Source organism: Alosa sapidissima, chromosome 5, assembly GCF_018492685.1.
Source record: "Alosa sapidissima isolate fAloSap1 chromosome 5, fAloSap1.pri, whole genome shotgun sequence".
Lineage (NCBI taxonomy): Eukaryota > Metazoa > Chordata > Actinopteri > Clupeiformes > Clupeidae > Alosa > Alosa sapidissima.
The window spans coordinates 28,437,551-28,461,793 of NC_055961.1; the positions used below are offsets into that span (position 1 = coordinate 28,437,551).

A 24,243-nucleotide genomic window follows, 5' to 3' on the forward strand; every position below is an offset into this window, starting at 1 on the left:
TGAAAAGGCATCATTTCTCTCTCTCTCTCTCTCTCTTCCTTTCAGAGAGAGTGCGCACAAGGATTGTTCGGCTCCCCACCTTAGGCAGGACACATAAAATAGCTTATGGATTTTTGCACCTTGACAGTTTTGCTGTGTTGGCACTGAAAGTTGTGTTCCCTCATACCAACCAGTGGTTTACGACCCCACAAACTGCCCAGACACATTTTGTTTCATCTGCACCATTGCCAGAAAAGTCAGCATTGGTGCACCAGGGCTGCTACTACTAAAGGAGTACTTTTGATTCTCTGATGGTTTTATAGAGACAGAAAACTTCATGCATGGGTTAGGTTTCTTATTTTCATCGCTGGGACCTCAAATTGGCTTATCATAAAAATGTATTTTTCATAATGGCACATATTGCCCATCACTGAAGAAATAAAACCAACATCAGTGCGTATGATATAATTCCCTGTTGAAATACTTGGTGTTGAAAGACGGCCATATCTATTTGTCTCTCCTACACAATTATCCACATGTAATCAGTTTGTTGATGTCTCTATCAGTTGTCAATGCTGTGCTGATAGGGTTATTCTTCATAACATTTATTTGAGTTCAGGATTGCTGAGTCATTTGAGAGCAGGTCGGTGACAGATCACAGTGATGAAAAGAAGGAATTACCATAAGAGATGAGAGAGGGAGTCAACACACATATGAGAAGCAAATCACCACTCAAACTCTGCTGCTTCAGATATTTATGAAAGAAAATTTATTTGTGATTTATAAACAAAACACGTTACCAGTATTCATAAAATAATAAAAAAAGGAACACTATTTCACCATTACACTGATGATCCGGTGTACAAAAGGTTATTTGACATGTCTGCACTGTCAGATTCAACAGCTTTGTGCCATCTAGGCACTAGTCAACCGATGAACATTCACTACACACAAGCAGAATATTTAAACTGTTTTTTTTTGTGATTTTTCTCTTTTGATTCTTTTTTTACTGCATTTTTTTCTATTTTGTTTCAAAGGGGGAAAGGGACATATATCATAGGTGTATATATGAATCAGTTTCACGTTACAGTGTTTGGTTGATCATGATTTCAAAGCTTAACACGAAACGAAAGGATAGACCTATTTAATTCTCAAAAGAAAAGAAAATGTCAAATAAAATGGTTTTGGAGCATTACACTACATCATTACATATATCTAGAAGGTTAGATTAAGTTCACGTCAAAGGGATGAAACCAACATGACCTCAGTGTATTGAATGTTAGAATATTGGTATGTGTGTGTGTTTGGGTGAGGATGTGTGCTTGCGTGCACACGCGTGTATGTGCATGTGCATGCGAGCATGTGCGTCGGACTGTGTATGCGCCTGCAGTTGAAGTGGATAATATGCTTTTTAAATATATATACACATTTCAGTAGGAGACGTTACCCATCCCCCAATATTGTCATTTAATGCTTGAAAATAATGATGAAAAACATATCTATCTATATATATCTATATATAGTTTTTGTTTCATCTGCTTATAACATGCAAACAGCCACTTAGTGATCTGACGGCACACAACCACATCTGGAAAGAGTTGCGGAATGACCGTGTGCATGTGTGTGTACGCATGTGTGTTTGTGTGTATGAGTGTGTGTGTGTGTATGTGCTCATACTGTATGTGTGCATGTAGATGGGTATGTAGATTTGCATGTGTGTGTGTGTGTGTGTTTGCGCGCACACTGAGTGTGTGAGCATGTGGTGAGGATGCAGTCATAGCAGCACTTACATCACTCCCGTACCTCTACTGATTGGTGAGAGCTGAGTTGGAAACACAGACGAGAGAGGTGAGGGGAGTGGGCCGGACGAGGGGGTTAGGAAAAACAAGAACCTGATAGAAACTCTCACACATAAGACCTCACTCTCAAGATCTCTCACTCCCACACTGTTCTTATTGAGGAGCCTGAGGATCTGTAAACTGCCCTCTCATAACGTCCTCTCCTTATCCACCCTAATCATCCCTTTTTCCCCACCCTCTACTGCACATCCCTCCATCTTTCTCCATGTAGTCTGACAGACCGATACCTTGGATTGATTGCATGGAGCTCACGGTTTTATACCGGGATGCCTTTGATAGTCTATGCATAGCATATTGATCCCAGGGGAGTTACAGTGCTTTGGCTGGGCATGGTAGGAAGGGCCCGGTGTGGCTTGGAGGGAGTGTGCTTTTGTCCCCTGATAGAGATTCGAGGAGCTCAAAGGAGGATATCTTTGAGACTTTCCCATAACAGTGCTGAGGGTTCCTGTGAGTGGGTGACAGACTGTGCACCCACATCATAGTCATCACTATACTAGACATGCTAGGATTGATTACTTCTTTGTTTGTAATCTTTTTTTTGTTGTTTTGCTTTGTTATTGTTGTTGTTGATGTTTTTGCCTCTTTCATTGTCTCAAGAGAAGACCAGAGGAGCACCGGCACGGCGAGGTGATTCTTTGAGAGGTTCCCTGAATGTGTCTATCAGAGGAAAGAACCAGAGAGAGAGATAGAGAGAGATAGAGAGAGAGAGAGAGAGAGAGAGGAAAGAGGAGAGGCTGACAGCGAGCGATATCTTACAAGCGCTGAAGAAGGCAAACGACAGGCGGCAGGGTGAAGGGACGGAGCCTTAAGAACAACTATCGAACATTCAGAACGGGAGGGTGGGGGTTTGGGTGGAGCGGAGCGGCGCGGGGAGGAGAGGAAGCGACAAGCGACATTCCTGCCATATATTACAGACTTGCGGAAGAGGCCTTTGTGCCTCTGCACTGTGGCGGGTGTACAGTTGTACAGTATCAGGAGTTTGAGGTGTGTTGGTGTGAATGTGTGTTCCTCAACCCTGATACTCCAATATGTGTGTGTGTGTGTGTGTGTGTGTGTGTGTGACTGTGGAAATGCCTGTGTGTGTACAGGTCTTTTCGAGGTCTAGTGCATGTTCATATTAGGTTTTGATCTTCAATTACATCTGACTGTGTGTTTGTGTGTGTGTGTGTGTGTGTGTGTATACGTGCATATGTGTTTATGTGTATGCATTTGTTTGCGCATGTTATTCTCATATGCATGTGGGGGTTCAATTACAGGTGGGCCTTCTTGCAGCCTACAGTATACTCAGAAACCCCATACTGTCTTGCTGTGTTCTCCCTATGGACAGAGCTGTGGCTGTACTCCATACATAGTGGCCCGGGGCAGAGGCCGGCCTGTGGCACCATCTCTGAAAACAGAACAGACCAGACCAGACCAGTTCCCCCCTAAAATTCACTGGAACCCCAACTAGGTGCTACAATCTCACAGTTCTTTTTGAATAGTACACACACACCAGTGTGTCCAGTCTGGCAACATGTTCTTATTTCCGTACCATTATTATATTATAGGACAGAAAAGTGGTGATTCCACATGGATTCATCCATTGTATGTCTGTGTGGACATCCTTCAGTCTCTTTGAGATGTATCAGTCTACATCCCCTTCAATTATTGGACAGGAAAATGGTTAGAGTAGAGTAAGACAGTGATGTCAACATGTGCTGTGCTAAGAAAGGAGGGTTCATATTTATGGTGAGAGCAAATTTGTAGCACGTCACCTCATCACTGTTTCTGCATTGTTTTTCAAACAACGAAATCTGGTTTCTTGAATATAACATAGGCTTGAATGGGCACCGACAATCAGAATGGCTTGGTACATGAAATTCAGTCATCTCCATTGGACAATCTGATCAGAATTGCATCAAGCAAATTCAGCTCTGTATTCAGATAAGCAAGTAGCAACTTCTTATGGGGCTAATTTTAGGCTGTCTGTGGATCGGTTCATGTTGGTTTATTGAAAAGGAAGGGGTACAGAGAGAGTGTCTTTTCTCATCAGACTTGAAGAGCGAATCGTCATCCCTTTGGGAGGCCTTCCTCTTGGCGAGCTCTCCTCTCTGTAAAAGTTTAAATACATATTTGGTTGACTCTCTGTCTCTTTTTAGGACTCAAGTTGGTGTCTTGTGTTTTTTATTATTTTTTTCATGTCGTTTTTTTGGCGTTGCCCCATTTTGCTCTCATCTACTCTTCTCCGTCATCCTTCCCTTTGTCTTTCTTGTCCTTCTTCTCCTTCTTCTTCTTTTTCTTCTTCTTGGACTCCTCCTTCTTGCCGAATGTAATGAAGTCGCCCTTGTCATCGCCGGTGCCCGCGTCCTGGCGGATGGAGATGATGGCGGGGGAGCCGGGGATGATGAAGGCCTCCGGGGGCAGCTCTCCCGGCTTCAGGGCCTGAGGAGGGATGTAGCCGGGGCCAGAGCCATAGCGGAAGTGCCAGCTGTTACTGTCGATCCCGGCACCAACAGGGGGAGACACCTCGCCTCCATCCCCATCTGAGAGAGAGAGAGAGAGAGAGAGAGAGAGAGAGAGAGGGAGGGAGAGAGAGGGAGAGAAAGATAGAAAGAGGGAGAGAAAGAGGGAGAGGGAGAGAGAGGGAAAGAGAGAGAGATGGAGAGAAAAATAGAAAGAGGGAGAGAGAGAGAGAAAGAATGATAGATGGAGAGGAGGGCAGGGGAGAGGAGGGGAATGAGAATCACAGCAAAGATGAAGGTGAGGAGAAGAGAGAAGGAGATAGAGAAATGAGAATGGGGAAACACAGAGAGATATCTTGTTACTAAAAAGCCAAATGAACATCACTTTTCACACAACATATACATACAACATATGGAGGGATGTATAGATATTTATCTCCAGCTATTTTTTTCTCATCATCTGCTTCATCTCCCATAAGCAGTGCCCATCTGTGGAGACAGCTGCAAAGCACCAAGATCAACCTCCACAGGAGCTGGAGGCTTCTCTCTCTCTCTCTCTCTCTCTTTCTCTCTCTCTCTCTCTCTCACACAGACACACACACACACACACACACACACACACACACACACACACACACACACACACAAACACACACACACACACACACACACACACACACACACAAACACACACACACACACACACAAGAGTGAGAGCTGGAGGGAGAAGGGCTTGAGTTAGACACAGCAAGACTTCTGGGAACAAACGAGGTCACACCAGAAAAGGCACAACCTGCTGTTTTCTTTCTCTCTTTTTTATTTGTATATTTTTGGAGGGGAGTGGGGCAGTGGAGGTTGCCCTAAATTAGGAATGTTGCAAACGTTGACTGGGACAGTAAAAGTCATCCATGAACCTCATCCTCCTGATGAAGCCTTTTATATTCACACAGCGGGGGTCCTGCCTCTGTGTCGAAAGCATTCATTGACGTTTCTGAAGGGGGGACAGAAAGAAAAAGGGAGGGAGAGAACGAAAGACAGAGTGAGAGTGGAACAGCGAGAGAGACAGAGAGAGGGAGAGAGAGAGAGGGAGAGAGAGAGAGAGAGAGAGAGAGAAGAGAACAATCTTGTGTACTTTGTTCTCTACAGAGACACAGAGACACTTCTCTGAACTCCCACCAGTTTGCCTGTTTCTCTGCTTTGACCTACTTTCCGCCCAGTGTTTTATTTAGATCCAACTCTGGTCCTGTGAAAATATTCTGTTTGTGTTTTTCTCCCTGTCTGTAGGTTAATACTGCTAGCTGGCTTTCACATGTTCACTACCTAAATGGGACTAAACAACCCTGCTTGTGGTGGAGGTGGGTAGGTGGGGGGTGGGGGTACGAGACTAGCAACGGTTGCATGCATGGATTTTCTTGTGAGTGAGATTATTTCCTGCCAGCCTCTGCATTATCTCCAAAGTGGTTCTGCTGGCAAGCACGTCAAACTAGTTTAAAAGAGTGCTTAGAGTTTTAGTTGGGAACAGTATGAAAAATGGTCCAGACACTGGACAAACTTTGGCCATCAAAACCTACAAAAACACTACTGATTATGAGTATAAATAAATAAATAATGATTCCATCTGATTAGAACGGTTTCTATTTAACACCACTGGTGCTTATTGACCCAGATGTTTTGAAGATGTTTGGTCATTAAAAAGTCGCCGTGGTTCTCATTTGCATCTTATAAGAATGCCATTGTTTCCGAGAATGGTCATGTAGCCTTGGGCAGTTCACCCAAAATATGCCAAGTCCTATTAGTTTTACAATGTCCTACAGAAATGTTTATGATGGTACTTTTAGGTTCGAAATTAGCCCAACTAACAATTGGGCAGTCATCTGTTTGTGTATGTGCCTATATATATATATATATATATATATATATATATATGTGTGTGTGTGTGTGTGTGTGTGTAACTAAAAAATATGTCTCACTTTCCTCTAGTGTTAAGGTATTTTTGGCGACTGTAGAGCTCCCTCAAGAGTCACAATATATTTATATTTTACTCTGCTGTTGTAAATAGCAAACTTCTCGTGACTTATCTCCTCTGTACACAACGACAGTGCTTTTGTTGTGGAGGTAAAGGATTAACAACAGGTAAAAACTATCTCCAAAGAGCTATACTGACAAGGTAATGTTTCACGATTCTTTATGAGATTTGGCGGGCCGCCGTTCTTGGAAGTTGGTTTTCTCGGTAGGGACTTACTAGGTCTATGCTGTATAGCTTTGCTACTGTAGGTGAGAGAGAGAGAGAGAGAGAGAGAGAGAGAGAGAGAGGCCTGATCCTGATGACTGTCCTCATAATTCTCACATCAGTTTGTTGTGTATGAACTCTTGTGACCCATTGGTTGCACTTAACTCTTGTGACCCACTGGTTGCAAAAGGAAAGCTTTTACTGGAACAGACAGCCACAGCTAGAGCCACACACACACACATACACACACGCACACACACACACACACACACACACACACACACACACACACACACAGAGATGCCCATATACACACAGAGGCACTTCGCACACACAAAGAGGCACTTTGCGCAATCCCTGGGGCTGGCTGGATCTAATTTGACTGGAAAGGTCAGATATTGTGGCATAAAGCAATAAGGTCTAGTCTGTGCTGGGACAAAATGAAAACAGTGTCCCAGGCGATGGAGTGTCGCAGAGGAGACCCATGTGTGCCCGACTTTAGTCATTCCTCACTTCATTTCCCACTTCCCCGCAGTGATTATGATAATGGCAGGGCTTTCTGAGCTAGTGAGAGAGAGGGATAGTGAGGGAGAGAGAGAAGGAGAGAGTGAGAGGAAGAGATTGAGGGAGGCAAAGACAGAGAGAGAGAGACAGACAGAGTGAGAGAGAGAGACAGTTGGCAAGGGTTACATTTGTATTGCATGATAAAGTTGAATGTGATTTGCAAGGGAAGGAGTTTTCATAGCAGCTTCAGATGAATGGACCTCCGGAGGCATTCTTAGGCAGGGGTGTGTGTGTGTGTGTGTGTGTGTGTGTGTGTGTGTGTGTGTGTGTGTGTGTGTGTGTGTGTGTGTACACATGAATATGAATATGTGTAATTTTGCGCCTGTGTGTGCATGTAAGTATATGCGCTGTGCTGGAAGTTGCGTGTGGGAATAAGTCAGCTGTGAAGACTTCCTCTCCACTCTGGGTCACCACTGGGCAGGCCAGATGAGACAGGGGTAAATGACCCAGAGTCCAGCGCCAGCTACAAACTCACACTCACATCAGCTCCCTCCACCACTGACCCAAGAGGAGAGAGAGGTTTTATGGGGAAGGTTTCACAACTTTTATTCATACATTTATTCCTTTGTTCAGTCATTTATAGTGTAATGTGTATTAGTATTTCTGCATAGATTAAGCATATTCATGCATTGTGTAGGATATATACAGTAAACAGTGTGGAAAATGCACTGGTCAGATGAATCTAAAGATTTAAAGCACACTAACATATGTGCAAAATGTGGAAGGATAGCTATGCACATTTCAAATATTGGCCATGTTTTGTGGTTCAATGAACTATTCAATTATTGCAATTATCTCTCTCTCTATCTCTGTTGTTTAGAGTCTTTTCGATCATTCTTTACAACAACATACGAATGCATTGCTACACTGCTCTGTGAAAAGTACATACTGCCCTTGTTCACATAAAGACACTTGCATACACACATATCAGCAGCACAAGCTGCTCAGCTCTGCGGATGCTCGGTGATGGAGGTGAGGGTATCCAGGTTACCATGGTAGCCTCCTGTCTGTAGGTTTTCCCTAAGTGTTGCCAGCCCCATTTCGAGTCCTACATTCTGACTTGTCTTTCTTTATATAAACCTGTGCCACTCAGTGACCTACAATTCCTGTGCTGTATGTCCCTTGGGAGAGGCGAGTGTGTGTGTGTGTGTGTGTGTGTGTGTGTGTGTGTGTGTGTGTGTGTGTGTGTGTGTGTGTGTGTGCGTGTGTGTGTGTGTGTGAATGAAAAACACCTGCATATCCACCTTGACTGCAGTCTTAAACCAGAGTGCTTCTGGGTAAGTGATTATAGATATTAAACAATTGGGAGTGAATGTAATAAAAAGAGGATGGGCAACTTCATGGTTCAGCTCCCTTGTCTACCTTTCCCCCTTCACTTCCTCCCAACCTTTCTCCCTCTCTCACTGTCTGTCTTTCTCTGCTCTTCCTATCCTCCCCCTCCATTGCTCTATCACTTTCATTCTTCCATACCTCGTATAAATGGTTACCATGGAAACTGCCTCCTCTGGTTCAGCTCGCCAACTCTGTGCTGATAGCGGATAGTACCGCTGCAGCAATCTTTCTCTCACTCTCTCCCCGCGTACCCCCCCCCCCCTTCTCTGACTTAAACGGTGTTGCCTAGCAACAAAACACACAGTGTTCCCTGGCAACAAGACCACCTCGGGGCCCTGCCAATCCTGACGATCCCTTTTTTGGTCTCCAACCCCCAACATCCCCGCGACTCTTGTCTCTTCCCACGCGCTTTTCTCCCATCGTTCCACATCCCTCAAATCGCTGGCAGACTGTGGCAGACTGTTAATCTCCGCCGGTGAAAATTATGTCTCATTTCAGTCTCGGTTTGCGGCATATTTTGCTCCTTTGTCTCAACGGTCCACTGTGAACCCGCCGTCTCTTTCCCATTTGATCTATTTACCTTTTCTACCTTCCAGGAAACCAGCAGTAGGGAGAATCTTCACGAGACCCTAAATTAAACCCACAGTTCAAGTGCACTTCCTCTCTATGCAGTATATCACTTCTAAATGCTCTCTTATTCTCACCCTAGTACCACACCCTAATCCAAACCACAGAGCTAATTGAAATGACACTCCAAATGTGCATTAATCCCCACTGTTTTCAATGCCTCATATAACCCTGCTTTCTTAGTATTGGAGGATGTGTTAGAGCTAGACCTTGGTCTGTGATGCCTTCAGAGGTCTTTTGTGAACAGAGAAGTGCATCTGTGTGCATAACTGCAATGGATTTTCTCTCAAACCAGAGTGGAAGATTTTCATCTGCACCCAAACCCTCTGCAAGTAGGTACCTGGAGATCGATAGATCCTCCTATCTCTCTGTGCCATTACCTCTTACTGTGAACCACTCCTCTCTCTCTCTCTCTCTCTCTCTCTCTCTCTCTCTCTCTCTCTCTCTCTCTCTCTCTCTGCTTCTCGCTTTCTCTCCCTTTCCCTCTTCCTCTATTTCACTCTCTCTGACCCAGTCCCCCATCCCTCGATCAGACTGTCAACGTGACGCTCATCCACCACCCAAGAGACCCACAACTTTATTTGACTTCCTCTAATGGGATGGGAAATCAATTGCTGCCCCATCAAAGTCTGATCTCTGATGAGAGTGGCTTGGCATACACTGGCATAACCATAGCAGTCCCCTCTCTCTCTTTTTTTCTCTCTCTCTCTATCTCTATGGCATCAGTATAATGTTTTTTATCTCACCCTTTTCTTCTATCCTATTCTATTCTTTCCTTTCAGCTCTCTACCTTACTCCCTATCTCTGCCCCTCTAATTCTTTCACTGGTTCTTCTTAAGTCCAAAAAGAAATCATTTCTAGTGTACGGGGCCAATTACATCACCTTAATTAAATGAGCATGTTGAAGTTGATTAAAATGTCTGTGTGTGACCTCTCCCCTGGCCACTCTCAGAGCTGGTCAAAGTCAAGCTACAATACTTCTGAGCCGGTGACTCTCTTAACACAGGCAGTGACCCTTATGATGAGGCCAAAACACCTCAATAAATACTTTCTGTGACACGGGGCCCACACTGATTCACTGAAATCAACGGGCACATCACTGTGTCTGAAGTAACGGAATAGAGGTGAGAACATCACAGCCACCTGACATAAGGTCAATGAAATTGAACCAATCATGGTGGGTCAAAAGCCTAAAAGACATAGATGGCCAATTGAAAGGCCAAATCTGCTGACTGATCTACAAAGAACCAGTGAATAACATAACTAAAAAAATGGCAGGTTTAACTCTTCCTGTTTACATATTGTGTCCACTTGAACATTACGGTTGTATTCTTGGAGTCGGATACATTTTCATTTCACACCTACACCGATCACAGATGGCTCATCAGCCACAGAAATGGCAAATATGGCTTTCTAGACAGCTAGACTGTTTTTCTGCTCTAGTCAAGCTGCTGCTTGCTCACTCCCAGCTGCTGCTGTGGCCTTTAATGTCACCAGGAAGTGTAGCCCTGCCTCTGTGATTTCTCCACCGTCCTCGGAGGCCTCAGCTGGGCCACAGAGCATGTCAGTGAGCCCCCCCTGACAGGAGAGAGAGAGCAAGAGAGAGAGAGACTCCCTCTGCACTCTTCAACCCACACAGACTCACATTTATGCTTATGGTTACATTTATACACATGCACACACACACACACACACACACAGATGTACACAAACATTCTGCACACAGACACAAACACCCATAAAGTAAATTATGATGAATGATCTCTCTCTCTCTCTATCTCTCTCTCTCACACACTCTGTCTCTTTCTCTCTCCATCTCTCTCTCTCTCTCTCTCTCTCTCTCTCACACACACACACACACACACACACACACACACACACACACACACACACACACACACAACAAACTGACTCATTCATGTCTGGTCAGGCAGAATTACTCCAGCTTGACCTGGTTTACTATGGGGTGCCTGGTTGGAGTCTGAATGGATTCAGGTTTGCATTTGTCAACACGTTGCTGCTACTAAAACCCAGTCTATTGGACAGGACAAGCCAGGCCAGGCACCACTTTGGGTTCATCCCCTCACAAGAAGTGCAGTGGAGCTTCATAATATTGTTGTGTTAGTCTACATATATGCATCCAACCCTTTGTCACAGACGTCATCTTAACATTTCATGTGAAAACATGTAGTCAAAAGGTGCAGTGTTATTGTAAGTTCCACAGAGTGCAAAGACTCACTAATGTTTCATGTTGACAGGACATGACAAAATCTTGGGTTCCTCCTTCACTGTAAAGTGATTTGGGTGTCTTGATAAAGTGCTATATAAATGCAAGTTGCTGTTGTTGATGTTGTTTTATATTGTTTAGCAGATGTTGGACTGATTGTAAATGCAGTGTGTGTGGACGTCCTAGCATGCTGTCCCACCTGCAGCACTGGAGACTGTTGGCCAGTTCTGCACCAGCATCCCCTGGGCTCCCTGGATCACTGAAGCCTCCTCCATTTGAACCGAGCTGCAACAGAGAGCAAACACCGGGTCAACCAAAGACCACAGGCAATTATACTTTAATAAATACTGACATGGAGTGTGGTAAGAAATATGTCTGTGAAGTGAATAATGATTAATATTACAGATCCCTTGTTTGAATTATTCACCATTTTTTATCTTCAAATGAGGTGAAAGATGTTCTTAATAAATCTTGGCACTGTTGCAGTAAGTCATAATATATTAATATAATAAATATATAAATCATCATGTGGATGGGTGGATAGAGTGAAGTATTAATATTGTAACTTAAAGTCATCGCAAACACGAAGGCATTCAATGTTCTGATAATTCCAATAAAAATGTTCAGCCCGGTTTGATTTTTTAACTGTATGGTTTATCAGATGCAGGATAAACTACCTTTCAGAACTCACAGAAAAGAAACATATACACACTCACAGACACAGACACACACTCATACATAAGTTCACACACATCTCTAATTATCCAATGATTCCCTTAAGGTGATTATCCAGGTTTTAATCAGTTTATTTTTAGAAAACCTAGAGGCACTGAAGTGAATTTCACACGTGTCTAAACAGCATTTACTGATATACTGTCTGGCTAGCTAGCTAGATTCACAGAAACACCGTGTACCGTGTGTGAGTGTGTGTGTGTGTGCGTATGTGCGTAGTTTGTGTGCGTGAGTGCATGCATGCGTGTGTGTGAATGTGTGCGTGCAAGCGTGTGTGTGTGTGTGTGTGTGTGTGTGTGTTGCTGGCTATGCTGAGGTGCATATCAGGACGGTGTGAGCTGATGTGTCCCTGGTGTGTGTGAGATGACGCCCTGAGTAGCCCTGGGTTATTATGGTCTGTTTTTATATCACTCTGACTCCCATCACCCGTGTTGACCGAGAAGCAGAGTGACAGAGCAAACATCCGACAGACACAGAGGAGCTGACAGCTGCCGAGAGAAAGAAGGAGAGAGAGGAGAAGAAAGAGAGAGAGAGGAGGAGAGAGAGGAGGAGAGAGAGGAGGAGAGAGAGGAGAAGAAAGAGAGAGAGAGGAGGAGAGAGAGGAGGAGAGAGAGAGGAGGAAGAAAAGAGATAAGGAGAAGGAGGGAGACATACACTATTGTTCAAAACTTAGGGTTAATTTCGTCATTTCTTTCTTTTCAAAGGAAGATCTAATTTTGGACATTAAAACAACAGCAACTCAATCAGAAACAGTGTAGACATCAATTGTAAATGACTATTGTAGAAGGAATTTTTAATGCAATATCTAAGTGTACAGAGATTCATTATCAGTACCAATGTCACATTATGTTTGCTAATTGAAGTTTATCATTTTAAAAAAGCTAGGTGATAATGAGAAAACACCTTTTGCAATTATTTTATAGCAGCTGAAAACTGCTGCCCTGATTGAAGAAGCAATGCAACTGGTCTTCTTCACATGTGTTGAACATCTAGAGTATCAGATATTTTGGGTTCAATTCAAGGCACAAAATGGCCAGAAACAAAGATATTTCTTCTGATATGTATCAAGTTACTTTTGGTCTGAGAAATGAAGGCTATTCCCTGTAGAAAACCCCAGTCTGACTGATGACCTGAATGACTTTTACTGCACGTACCCCACATGCACAAAAGGCAACACCCAATCCCTAACATCCAATCCCCCCCCCCCCCCCCCCCCCTGCACTGTGAGGAGGACGTGGTGTCAGGTCTTGCAGAAGCTGAAGATCAAGAAGGCTCCAGGACCTGTGTCCCCCTCCTGCCTGAGAGTAACGGATCTTCACCCAGATCTTTAACCAGTCTCTGGAGCTGAACTACCCTCCTGCTTCAAATGCTCCACCATCATCCCAGTCCCCAAGACATCCTCCATCCCAGGATTAAATAACTACAGGCCGGCAGCCTGACATCTGTGGTTATGAAATCCTTTGAGGGACTGATGTTGAGCCACCTGAAGGACATAACAGGACCCCTGCTGGACCCCCTGCAGTTTGCCTACAGGGCAAACAGGTCGGCGGATGATGCTGTAAACATGGGACTGCACTACATCCTGCACCACCTCGACTTCCCAGAGACGTACGCCAGGATCCTGTTTGTGGACTTCAGCTCGGCGTTCAACACAATCATCCCAGAACTCCTCTATCAGATGCTCACCCAGCTCACAGTGCCTGCCTCCACCTGTCAGTGGATCACCAGCTTCCTGATAGACAGGCAGCAGCAGGTTAGACTGGGGAGCGTTATATCCAAAACAAGATCCATCAGTACTGGCGCCCCCCAGGGTATGTGTCCCCTCCCCGCTGCTCTTCTCCCTCTATACTAACGACTGCACCTCGGGGCACCTTTCTGTGAAACTACTGAAGTTTGCAGACGACACCACCGTCATTGGTTTGATCCAAGATGGTGACGAGTCTGCTTACAGATGGGAGGTGGAACAACTGGTCAAATGGTGCAGTCATAACCACCTGGAGCTAAACCCACAGAAGACGGTGGAGATGACAGTAGACTGATATTTGCAGGTGATTTAAGAACTAGGCAGGTCACCAGACAAACTGGCACACCGGCCTTCTAGAGTTGTAAAGAAAAACCCATGTTGTAGACTAGAAAATAAAAAAAAACAAAGATTAAGATGGGCAAAAGAACACAGACAACAGGGGTAGATTGAAAAACGTGGCGTGGACAGACAGAATTAAGATGTACAGATCACAAAGAACCACGTGCATGACACGCCAACCAAATGGGGCAGGAGTGTTTGAGTCCATTTGTCAAGCATGGTGAAGGAAATGTGTTGGAGGTACTGTAGTCTGAGGGTGCTTTGGTGGCAGTACAATAGAACATTTGTACAGGATAAAAGGAATCTTGAAGAAAAAAGGCTATCACTCCAGTGTGGATGGTACTTCACTGAAATGTCCTCCAAAAAGAGAACAGTGACCCAAAGTACTGCCCCAAACTATGCAAGATTCATGTTGGGAAGAAGCAGTCAGCTAAGCTAGTATTCTGTCTATTATGGAGTGGAATGGACATTTCTAAGTGACTCCAAACTTTTGAAAGGCAGTGAGAAATAGAATGAGAAGGATGCGGATTGAAAGAACAGAGTGGAAAAAAACAGAACTGAGAGGACGATTAGCATTCCAGAACACAGAGAACTGAACATGGCTTAAATCTCACAAAGACATCCTCTGTGAAGAGCTCTGCAGGGCTGCTTGGCCATATTTGGATATTTAGTCATTGGCCAACATCTGCTGGTTGTGTCTGCTGCTGATGTCTTGCACATGCTGCAGAAAAATTTGCTTCAAGTACTAAAGGAGGGAATTGAGGTCATGTTATGTCGCAACATTGTGTTTTCGCACAGCACGGGGTTTCACAACTCCGACACCAAACAACTGAAATGGACAAGGTGGCCAAAAACAGGATCGTGAGATGAGATGTTTGTGGGAAGGATTACTTGATTACTTCCATGTGATAGCTTGTTGCATGACCTGTTCAGTTGGAAGTGTTTCTGCTCATCATCTCATTTGAGCAGGATTAAATGTGAGAAACTTACAGTACCCCCTTCTCTCATTCTTATCTCTGCCTGTCTCTCTCTCTCTCTCCCTCTATCCCTTTCTCTATCCTCCTTTCCTCTTCTCATTCTTCTCTCTCTCTCTTCTCATCCTTCTCTCTCTCTCTCACGCACACACACATTCTATATCTGTGTACTGTATAAGCATAATGGGTGCACTGCATGTTCTGTAAGCGTCAAACAGCAGCGAGTTTAGAGGGGCCTCTGCAATGCAGCAGAGGGTGTCTCCCTCAGACACTCAATGCATGGATGTGTATGCCTTTCTCTATGTGTGTGTGTGTATGCCTCTCTCTCTCTCTCTCTCTCTCTCTCTCTCTCTCTCTCTCTCTCTCTGTGTGTGTGTGTGAGAGTGTGTGTCACATAGCATAGCAGATAACTCTGGAATGGATGTGGCCTGTTCTGGTTCTGCTTCAGTCAATCTTTCTCTTTCTTCCTTTCCTCCCTCCCTGTTTCTCTCTCTCTCTCTCTCTCACTCTCTCTCTCTCTCCCTCGCATCTCTCTCTTTCTCTCTCTCTGTCCATGTCTGTTCATGATATGTTCACAGCAAGAGGGGCAAAACTGCCTTGTAAAGAGCATATTTATGTGTGACATTTCACAATATGGTGCATTCAAAAAGGTATGAACTGGTAAATACTACAGCAGTGGTAGTTTACAAAAGTTCAGTGTATGTGAGTGAGTGAGTGAGTGAGAGAGAGAGATTACCATTCTGGTGTGGTAGGCCACTGTCAAGCCAGTTCCCGACAGGGTCAGTGGTGGGGGAACATGAATAATGCATAGTCTACACAGCTGTCTCTTAAGGCCGGCCACAGCATCTGAGGACAGTACGGCTTCGGCCCTGGCATGGCTCAGGTCTGTCTCAGAGTCAACTACATACACATACTGCCACTCACCAGCTGCAAGCAATGAACGATAACAGCTGCTGACAATGGGATCTCAGCTTTTATGTTCGTAGTATCATCTACATCATTTAGTCTAATCAAAGTCTAAAACATCACTATAATCAAAAACAAAAAAATTATTTAAATTATCCGATGTCCAATTTATTCAACTCTGCACTGAGACGGCAGGGGTTAAATGCTGTACTTAAAAGCTGATATGTATCAAGTTACTTTTGGTCTGAGAAATGAAGGCTATTCCCTGTAGAAAACCCCAGTCTGACTGATGACCTGAATGACTTTTACTGCACGTACCCCACATGCACAAAAGGCAACACCCAATCCCTAACATCCAATCCCCCCCCCCCCCCTGCACTGTGAGGAGGACGTGGTGTCAGGTCTTGCAGAAGCTGAAGATCAAGAAGGCTCCAGGACCTGTGTCCCCCTCCTGCCTGAGAGTAACGGATCTTCACCCAGATCTTTAACCAGTCTCTGGAGCTGAACTACCCTCCTGCTTCAAATGCTCCACCATCATCCCAGTCCCCAAGACATCCTCCATCCCAGGATTAAATAACTACAGGCCGGCAGCCTGACATCTGTGGTTATGAAATCCTTTGAGGGACTGATGTTGAGCCACCTGAAGGACATAACAGGACCCCTGCTGGACCCCCTGCAGTTTGCCTACAGGGCAAACAGGTCGGCGGATGATGCTGTAAACATGGGACTGCACTACATCCTGCACCACCTCGACTTCCCAGAGACGTACGCCAGGATCCTGTTTGTGGACTTCAGCTCGGCGTTCAACACAATCATCCCAGAACTCCTCTATCAGATGCTCACCCAGCTCACAGTGCCTGCCTCCACCTGTCAGTGGATCACCAGCTTCCTGATAGACAGGCAGCAGCAGGTTAGACTGGGGAGCGTTATATCCAAAACAAGATCCATCAGTACTGGCGCCCCCCAGGGTATGTGTCCCCTCCCCGCTGCTCTTCTCCCTCTATACTAACGACTGCACCTCGGGGCACCTTTCTGTGAAACTACTGAAGTTTGCAGACGACACCACCGTCATTGGTTTGATCCAAGATGGTGACGAGTCTGCTTACAGATGGGAGGTGGAACAACTGGTCAAATGGTGCAGTCATAACCACCTGGAGCTAAACCCACAGAAGACGGTGGAGATGACAGTAGACTGATATTTGCAGGTGATTTAAGAACTAGGCAGGTCACCAGACAAACTGGCACACCGGCCTTCTAGAGTTGTAAAGAAAAACCCATGTTGTAGACTAGAAAATAAAAAAAAAACAAAGATTAAGATGGGCAAAAGAACACAGACAACAGGGGTAGATTGAAAAACGTGGCGTGGACAGACAGAATTAAGATGTACAGATCACAAAGAACCACATGCATGACACGCCAACCAAATGGGGCAGGAGTGTTTGAGTCCATTTGTCAAGCATGGTGAAGGAAATGTGTTGGAGGTACTGTAGTCTGAGGGTGCTTTGGTGGCAGTACAATAGAACATTTGTACAGGATAAAAGGAATCTTGAAGAAAAAAGGCTATCACTCCAGTGTGGATGGTACTTCACTGAAATGTCCTCCAAAAAGAGAACAGTGACCCAAAGTACTGCCCCAAACTATGCAAGATTCATGTTGGGAAGAAGCAGTCAGCTAAGCTAGTATTCTGTCTATTATGGAGTGGAATGGACATTTCTAAGTGACTCCAAACTTTTGAAAGGCAGTGAGAAATAGAATGAGAAGGATGCGGATTGAAAGAACAGAGTGGAAAAAAACAGAACTGAGAGGACGATTAGCATTCCAGAACACAGAGAACTGAACATGGCTTAAATCTCACAAAGACATCCTCTGTGAAGAGCTCTGCAGGGCTGCTTGGCCATATTTGGATATTTAGTCATTGGCCAACATCTGCTGGTTGTGTCTGCTGCTGATGTCTTGCACATGCTGCAGAAAAATTTGCTTCAAGTACTAAAGGAGGGAATTGAGGTCATGTTATGTCGCAACATTGTGTTTTCGCACAGCACGGGGTTTCACAACTCCGACACCAAACAACTGAAATGGACAAGGTGGCCAAAAACAGGATCGTGAGATGAGATGTTTGTGGGAAGGATTACTTGATTACTTCCATGTGATAGCTTGTTGCATGACCTGTTCAGTTGGAAGTGTTTCTGCTCATCATCTCATTTGAGCAGGATTAAATGTGAGAAACTTACAGTACCCCCCTTCTCTCATTCTTATCTCTGCCTGTCTCTCTCTCTCTCTCCCTCTATCCCTTTCTCTATCCTCCTTTCCTCTTCTCATTCTTCTCTCTCTCTCTTCTCATCCTTCTCTCTCTCTCTCACGCACACACACATTCTATATCTGTGTACTGTATAAGCATAATGGGTGCACTGCATGTTCTGTAAGCGTCAAACAGCAGCGAGTTTAGAGGGGCCTCTGCAATGCAGCAGAGGGTGTCTCCCTCAGACACTCAATGCATGGATGTGTATGCCTTTCTCTATGTGTGTGTGTGTATGCCTCTCTCTCTCTCTCTCTCTCTCTCTCTCTCTCTCTCTCTCTCTCTCTCTGTGTGTGTGTGTGAGAGTGTGTGTCACATAGCATAGCAGATAACTCTGGAATGGATGTGGCCTGTTCTGGTTCTGCTTCAGTCAATCTTTCTCTTTCTTCCTTTCCTCCCTCCCTGTTTCTCTCTCTCTCTCTCTCTCACTCTCTCTCTCTCTCCCTCGCATCTCTCTCTTTCTCTCTCTCTGTCCATGTCTGTTCATGATATGTTCACAGCAAGAGGGGCAAAACTGCCTTGTAAAGAGCATATTTATGTGTGACATTTCACAATATGGTGCATTCAAAAAGGTATGAACTGGTAAATACTACAGCAGTGGTAGTTTACAAAAGTTCAGTGTATGTGAGTGAGTGAGTGAGTGAGAGAGAGAGATTACCATTCTGGTGTGGTAGGCCACTGTCAAGCCAGTTCCCGACAGGGTCAGTGGTGGGGGAACATGAATAATGCATAGTCTACACAGCTGTCTCTTAAGGCCGGCCACAGCATCTGAGGACAGTACGGCTTCGGCCCTGGCATGGCTCAGGTCTGTCTCAGAGTCAACTACATACACATACTGCCACTCACCAGCTGCAAGCAATGAACGATAACAGCTGCTGACAATGGGATCTCAGCTTTTATGTTCGTAGTATCATCTACATCATTTAGTCTAATCAAAGTCTAAAACATCACTATAATCAAAAACAAAAAAATTATTTAAATTATCCGATGTCCAATTTATTCAACTCTGCACTGAGACGGCAGGGGTTAAATGCTGTACTTAAAAGCTCTGCCCTTTTCCTGCATTACCATACCTGTATATCTAATGATGAGTGCATACTGATGCATTTCTAGGGTAACACAAAGTTTCTGATGCTAAGAGTGTTATTTGAGTATGAGAGTATGAAGGACTGCTGAGAGCAAGGCAGGGGGGTCTGCATGACTGAAAATGTGTCTCTCTATGGGGAGTGCTGATCCAAAATGTCCTCCTTTAAATCTGCTAACGCCCTCTCCAAATACATAGACATCACACACACACACACACACACACACACACACACACACACACACACACGCATACACACACACACACAAACACAAACACACACACACACACACACACACACACAAATACACACCACAGAGTTTCACCCAAAACTAGCCCCAGGGTTGATGCCCAAATCGCAGTCAACTGGATGAAGCAGTGAAACAGACAGTGACCTGCCTCTTGGTCAAACTGAGCGTGCGTGCATGCGTGCGTGCATGTGTGTGTGTGTGTGTGTATGTGCATTCCCATGTACAAAACTACAATATTAAACTCAGAGTTGGTGAAGAGACAGAAAGAGAGAATGGCCATCACTGATATTCAGACAGGAGTAGTGTTTGAGAAAGTGTCATCTCTTTTGGCGTAGCGTTGATGTGCCTTACGTGTGAATGGTGGGATTGTTTTCTGTATTGTGTATGGCACAATAGGTTAGTGGTTGTACAAAATGGGACTGTTGATATGTAGGTCAGCAGGTGTTCAGATTGGTGATGTGGATTCAGTCGTAAAACGTATGTTTGTGTTTGTGTTCTGTCTGGTTCTGTGATTTGTAATGTGTATTCGCAGTCACCTGCATCTGTGGTTTAGATGGTTTGTTTGTGTTTGTTTGGGTGTCTGTGTGTGTGTGTGTGTGTATGTGTGTGTGTGTAATACAATTACTGTAATATGGAAATATTATATCTTAGTAATATGTAATGTGTGTTGTGATATGTAATGTCACGAGTAATGTGAGTTTTGATAATGTTTCATGAGTGTGTGTATTGGCATGTCTGTGTGTATGTATGTGTGTGTGTGTGTGTAAGTGTGTGTGCATGGGTTAGAGTGTAGCTGTGAAAGCTCCCCGTCGTTTCATCAGCTCACTTGTCCTTCATGCTTTGTGCTGAAGGTCTGCGTATCTGGGGGGACTGGCACTCCGAATGCTGATGACCTATATCTCCCAGATCACACACTGCAGTGAGCCAAGCTGCCGGCTAACCACCATTATAACACTGCCCCGGCTTCCATTTCCCTCTCCATCTCTCTCTCTCTCTCACTCCCTCTTTTATCTCTTCCTCTCTCCATTTCTCCCTGTCTGCCTCTGTATTTCATTCTCTTTTTCTCTGCATTTCTCTCTGTCTGTCTCTCTCTATTTGTGTCCATGCATGTTCATATCTCTATGCCACGGAATGAGTCTTCTCTCTACGCCTGTATGAGGATTTGTGTATGTATATTATAGATATGTGTATGCAAACGAGTGTGCTTACACCCATTTGCTGTTTTTTGTGCATTCTGTTGATGTGTGTGTGAGAGAGAGAAAATGAGAGAGAGAGAGAGAGAGAGAGAGAGAATGTGTGTGCTGTGTACGTGTGTTTGTGTATGCAGAGACATGCATCCATATGTGTTTGTTTGTCTAAGCCCGAGTAGCCATGCATGGGCTGATGTGGGGGTCAGACAGATGCTGTGGTGGAGCTACCGGTGGTCATGGAGGCTGCTGCACCCCCCCCCCCCCCACACACACACACACACACACACACACACACACACACCACCCCAGCCCCCACCCCCCTCACTGCAGCTCTCCACAGCGGCAGCACTGCAGCGATTTTTGTCTGCAGGCAGGACAGGGCTGCACACACACACCACACCAGCTGCCTGCCTCCACCCATGTCTCCTCCACACACTCACATCTGCACTGCCTCTCACAGGTCCCCAGCACACAGGTCTGGGGCCAGCAGCTGAGTAACACTGGAGCAGACCTGGCCCTGAGCTGGCTGAGATATGGCCCTGAGCTGGCTGATATTTGGCCCTTCACTGCAAAAACTAAAATCTAACCAAGTGTTATTAATCTTCTATCAAGATCAAATAATCTAAAAAAATCTATTTGGTATTGATTTTAGTATGAAGAGACTTACCTTTTGACTTATTTTAAGGAGTCTTATCGAGATAAATTTACTCAACGCACTGGCAGACAAATTTGCTTGTTTTAAGGACAAACAACGTGTGTGGATCTGTCTTAAACTACTGCAATGAAAATACAAATGCGTGGTGGAGCGGGGAATAGAAGTTTGCTCCATGTGACGCACTGTAGAAGTAGACAGGAAAGGCTATTTGGACACAAAGGAAACAGTGAATTGAATGAGACTGTACAACTATCCTAAGTGCATTCCGATTGTGTCCTGCTTTAGGGTACTTACATGTGCCCATCTAAATGTAGGACAGTTTCTGTGGACAGGCACTTTTGTTAACTGCAAGAGGAATGTTAGGAGCCAAATGTAATGCTGAGTGGGGTGTGTGTGTGTGTGTGTGGGGGGGGGGCTGAAAATGCTTACCTTGCCACTCCAGCCCTCAAAGACGCAGAATATCGCCAGTCAGCATTTGGTCCCTTAGACTGGAAAGAGACAGAGTGAGAGACACGGATAGAGAGACAGAGAGACAGAAAGAAAGGATGGAGAGAAGAGGGAAAGAACACACAGCAGCCTTGGTTAGATCTCTGTGCAGAGGAACCTTATGAAATAGTCATGGCCCTGTCGCTGGCCTGCGTTGTGATTTAAAGTCTGTCACTGAGACTCGGAAGAGACTGAAAATGTCAATGGTCACGAACCCTTGAACACTCTCTGGAATCAGAACTATTTAGATGGAGCACAGCTGGTCGGTGAGAGAAAAGTGTGTAGAACTGTGTGGTTAATAGGGTGTGTGTGTGTGTGTGTGTGTGTGTGTGTGTGTGTGTGTGTGTGTAACACCATAAATCTGCTGGAGTTGAGAGCTGCGTGCTGCAAGCCCATGAGCTCATAGAGAAGCCAGAGGCTGCCCAGCTAAATTACTGCCACATCAGTCACACAACAGATGGGCTTCTGGGTAATCAAATCAGCAAGAGCCCTCTCCAAGGCCACCACAACCACTCCGCTCCCACCCCATCCCACCCCAAAGCCAGCCTGTGGTTAGGGGCTGCAGACAGACACTGACCCATATAGAAAGACATAAGACACCCTCTGGAAGAGGATGCATTTACAAGATGGCTTCCCATTTCATTTTTGGCCACTAATTGCAGGTAGATGAATTGAAAGGGACAGGAAAAACTCTTCAGTCATACACGTGTACACAGAAAGAAGGAGAAGAGAAGAGAGAGAGCGAGAGAAAGAGAGAGAATGCCTGCCCTTTGTACCTCATGAATTTATAATCACCACTAAAAAAAGATGACATCATCTCAAGAAAACAGACAATGCCTTGTAACTGGACACCCTCTTCCCCCATGCCATCTCCTTCCTGTACCCCTCACCGCCACCCACATACACACCCACATACACACACACGCACGCACGCACGCACACACACGCAAGCACGCACGCACGCACACACAAGCACGCGCACACACACACACACACACACACACACACACACACACACACACACACACACACACACACACACACACACACACACACACACACACACACACACACACTCCACTCCCACCAGAACGGCAGAGGAATCAATTCAATCTCAAGACTCCTTCATTAAAGCCTGACTCTCACAGCACATTCACTGCGCCACACTGTCTCTCTCTCTCTCTTTCTCCCCCCCTCTCTCTCTCTCTTTCTCTCCCCCTCTCTCTCTCTCTCTCTCTCTCTCTTTCTCTCCCCCTCTCTCTCTCTCTCTCTCTCTCTCTCACTTCATTAAACAGCCGACGGGGAAAGCGCCTCGCCTCTCCTCTCCTCCACCTCTGCCGGAGCTTTTAAGCTCCATTCTCGCAAGTCTTGTACGCCGCTGAACTTTAATGCTGTGAAAACTGTAACCGGGCTATTGAGATTATTCTAACTGTGCTTGTAGTGCCAAGAGAGTCTGTATTCAGACACATGCATTTGCTTGCATGTGTCGTGGTAGTGAAAGTGGGTTGGGGAATTATAAGCATGAGGTTTAGGCTTTAGCAAGTGGCCCAGATAAATTGGGTAAATAATTCTTTAATCAGGTGAATTCAGTGGGGAGTATTGGCACACTGTGTGTGTGTGTGTGTGTGTGTGTGTGTTTGAGTGAGTGAGTGAGTGAGTGAGAGAGAAAGAGAGAGAGAGAGAGAAAGAGAGAGGGAGTGAGAGAGAGAGAGAGCAAGGGAAAGAGGGAGAGAGGGAGAGAGACCCGCCTCACAGACAAGAGGATCTAATTTGCGGGGTTGGGGAGGCATGCACAGGCTGTAGGTTAATTGCATTGCCCGCACGCTTATCTAGACCAGACTACTTCTGTTCCAGACGTCCTTCACACACATGCACATGAGTATGAGTGTGTGTGTGTGTGTGTGTGTGTGTGTATGTGTGTGTGTCAGAACTGACAATGACTGCCAAGCAACAGGGAGTGAAAGAGCCCTGAGGGGGTGCGACCATGCTGCCAACCCCCCCCCCCCCCCCCCCTTTCTCTCTCTCTGTTGCCCCACACCCCCAATTCTGCCCTCCCTCCCCTCGCTGTCTTTCCCTGACCACACCTTGACCTCTCATTCCCCGCTCAAGGCTCTGGGGACACATTGCTCCCCTTATGCTTAAACTGTGATCAGTTCAACAAACTGGCACATTTGGGCTGAGGCTGGGAAGGGTTTTAATCAAACTGTTCCAGGATCTGTGGCGGTGGGCAGTTTGTGTACAACAAGTCAACTGCGACAGATATCCAGACACAGAGCTGCGTTCCCGGCAAATGAAGTCAGACAACTCGTATATCCACTCGTTTGAGT

The 24,243-nt window shown here is 45.3% G+C and overlaps 1 protein-coding gene across 5 annotated transcripts in view; it reads right to left on the minus strand.

The window, feature by feature from the left end:
- Positions 1-725: 725 nt before the first annotated feature.
- LOC121709523 (protocadherin alpha-C2-like) overlaps positions 726-24,243 on the minus strand; it is a 66,416-nt gene continuing 42,898 nt past the window's right edge. For 4 of the 5 annotated variants that reach the window (XM_042092969.1, XM_042092968.1, XM_042092966.1 and 1 more), the window contains exons 2-4: positions 21,860-21,918; positions 11,459-11,544; positions 726-4,360 (exon numbers count right to left, since the gene is read on the minus strand). In XM_042092969.1, coding sequence (XP_041948903.1) covers positions 4,053-4,360; positions 11,459-11,544; positions 21,860-21,918 — 453 coding nt within the window. In that variant the 3' untranslated portion in view covers positions 726-4,052. Of the gene's footprint in view, positions 4,361-5,193; positions 5,271-11,458; positions 11,545-21,859; positions 21,919-24,243 lie in introns of all 5 variants that reach the window. The other variant, XM_042092965.1, reaches the window with a different exon arrangement.